At 48.0% G+C, this 1,381-nt stretch overlaps 1 protein-coding gene across 1 annotated transcript in view; it reads right to left on the reverse strand.

Moving 5' to 3' along the window:
• The window catches only part of SPATA7 (spermatogenesis associated 7), a 34,553-nt gene that overhangs the window by 21,603 nt on the left and 11,569 nt on the right, over positions 1-1,381 (reverse strand). Inside the window, exon 6 of the mRNA XM_018563350.1 lies at positions 451-498. Within this exon, the coding sequence (XP_018418852.1) occupies positions 451-498 (48 nt within the window). The remainder of the gene's footprint in view (positions 1-450; positions 499-1,381) is intronic.

Below are 1,381 nucleotides of genomic sequence, written 5' to 3' on the forward strand. Positions count from 1 at the left end.
GGAGGGGGGTTGGGCGGGGCCGCAGGGGTCATGCAATGTTGCTGATGCTGCAGGATGACAAAAAAAGCTTTTTAGCTAAGAAAACACAGGAACTTACACCTCCCCCGAGACGGGAAACCAGGAATTTACCAAATCAATGGTAATTAAGTTGCAGCTCCATTAGGAGCCCGTAAAGTGCCATCGCTGAGTCTGTGTACGTGGGAGTATCTCAAGTATGATTGTAGATCGAGGAAACTCTCTTTGCTGTAGAAGACGGTGAGGGGGAATGTAGACACTGACGCGTTTTGTAATGTCGGCGAGGTATTTTAGCCCCGCCTCAGGCCTCACACCAGAAGCCCCGGAAGAACCAGCACCGCATTCAGGGTTCAGCCAATGAAAGGCGCCAGTGGTGGATGACAGTTTCACTTTAAATGACATGCGTTATATAGACGGAGGGGAAAACGTACTTACATTTAACGCTTTTGGTCAAACTCTTCGGAACGGAGCAATCAACGGCGGCTGAAAGATAAGAGATAAAAGTTTAATAGAGGAGAGGAGCGGGTCTATAAACCACCAATCGGGACGCAGATATATCTCCGGATCCTGCGTCCGCTGAACCTGCAGCCAGACTGATATGGATTTCTCAGAAACCATTCACTTTAATGGAGTGTCTGTAAAATATCGTCACAGAGAACCCGAAATCTGCAGACTCTTCCCAGGGCTAGGGAGTATGTATCCGGTCTATAAATGGCGGCTCTGGATGGACAGTTGGATAAATAGCTCTATATTTAGGATGTATCCGGTCTATAAATGGCGGCTCTGGATGGACAGTTGGATAAATGGCTCTATATTTAGGATGTATCTGGTCCCTTATTTTGGGAATTCATGGAATGGACTCTCTCGTGTGTCATTTTTGATAAAAAGACTACAAATCCCCTTTCCCTCTCTGTATTCGCAGCTTTGTCTCTCTGAACGCCGCCAGCCTGACACGAGTGGAACCGGAAAATCAGGACTGTGCCGTGTAATTGATACTCATCAGTGTAAGCCGACGTCTCCCCGAACAAGGCAGAATGACGATAATGATGATTGACGATAATGATGATTGCCGAGGAGTGTGCAGAGGCAGCGAGCGCTCCGCCTGTACACACACAGACTTTGTTTCATCGCAGCCACGCTGATGTGTTTACCGGAGCGTCAATCACAGGTACACAGCGCGTCATAGAAACCAGGCACGCGCCAAAATAAATACAACTACAGACACATACGGACGGTTATGTGAAGACCTGGGATAGGGGACACATCCTGCCTCCCACCCCCTCCCAGCATGCACTGCGTCTGTTTTTTCCAATCAGCTGTCATTTTATTTGGTTTATTCAATACAAATCTTCGATGACCCCCCCTG

Source organism: Nanorana parkeri, unplaced genomic scaffold (assembly GCF_000935625.1).
Source record: "Nanorana parkeri isolate BGI_ZX_2015 unplaced genomic scaffold, ASM93562v1 scaffold658, whole genome shotgun sequence".
Classification (NCBI taxonomy): Eukaryota; Metazoa; Chordata; class Amphibia; order Anura; family Dicroglossidae; genus Nanorana; species Nanorana parkeri.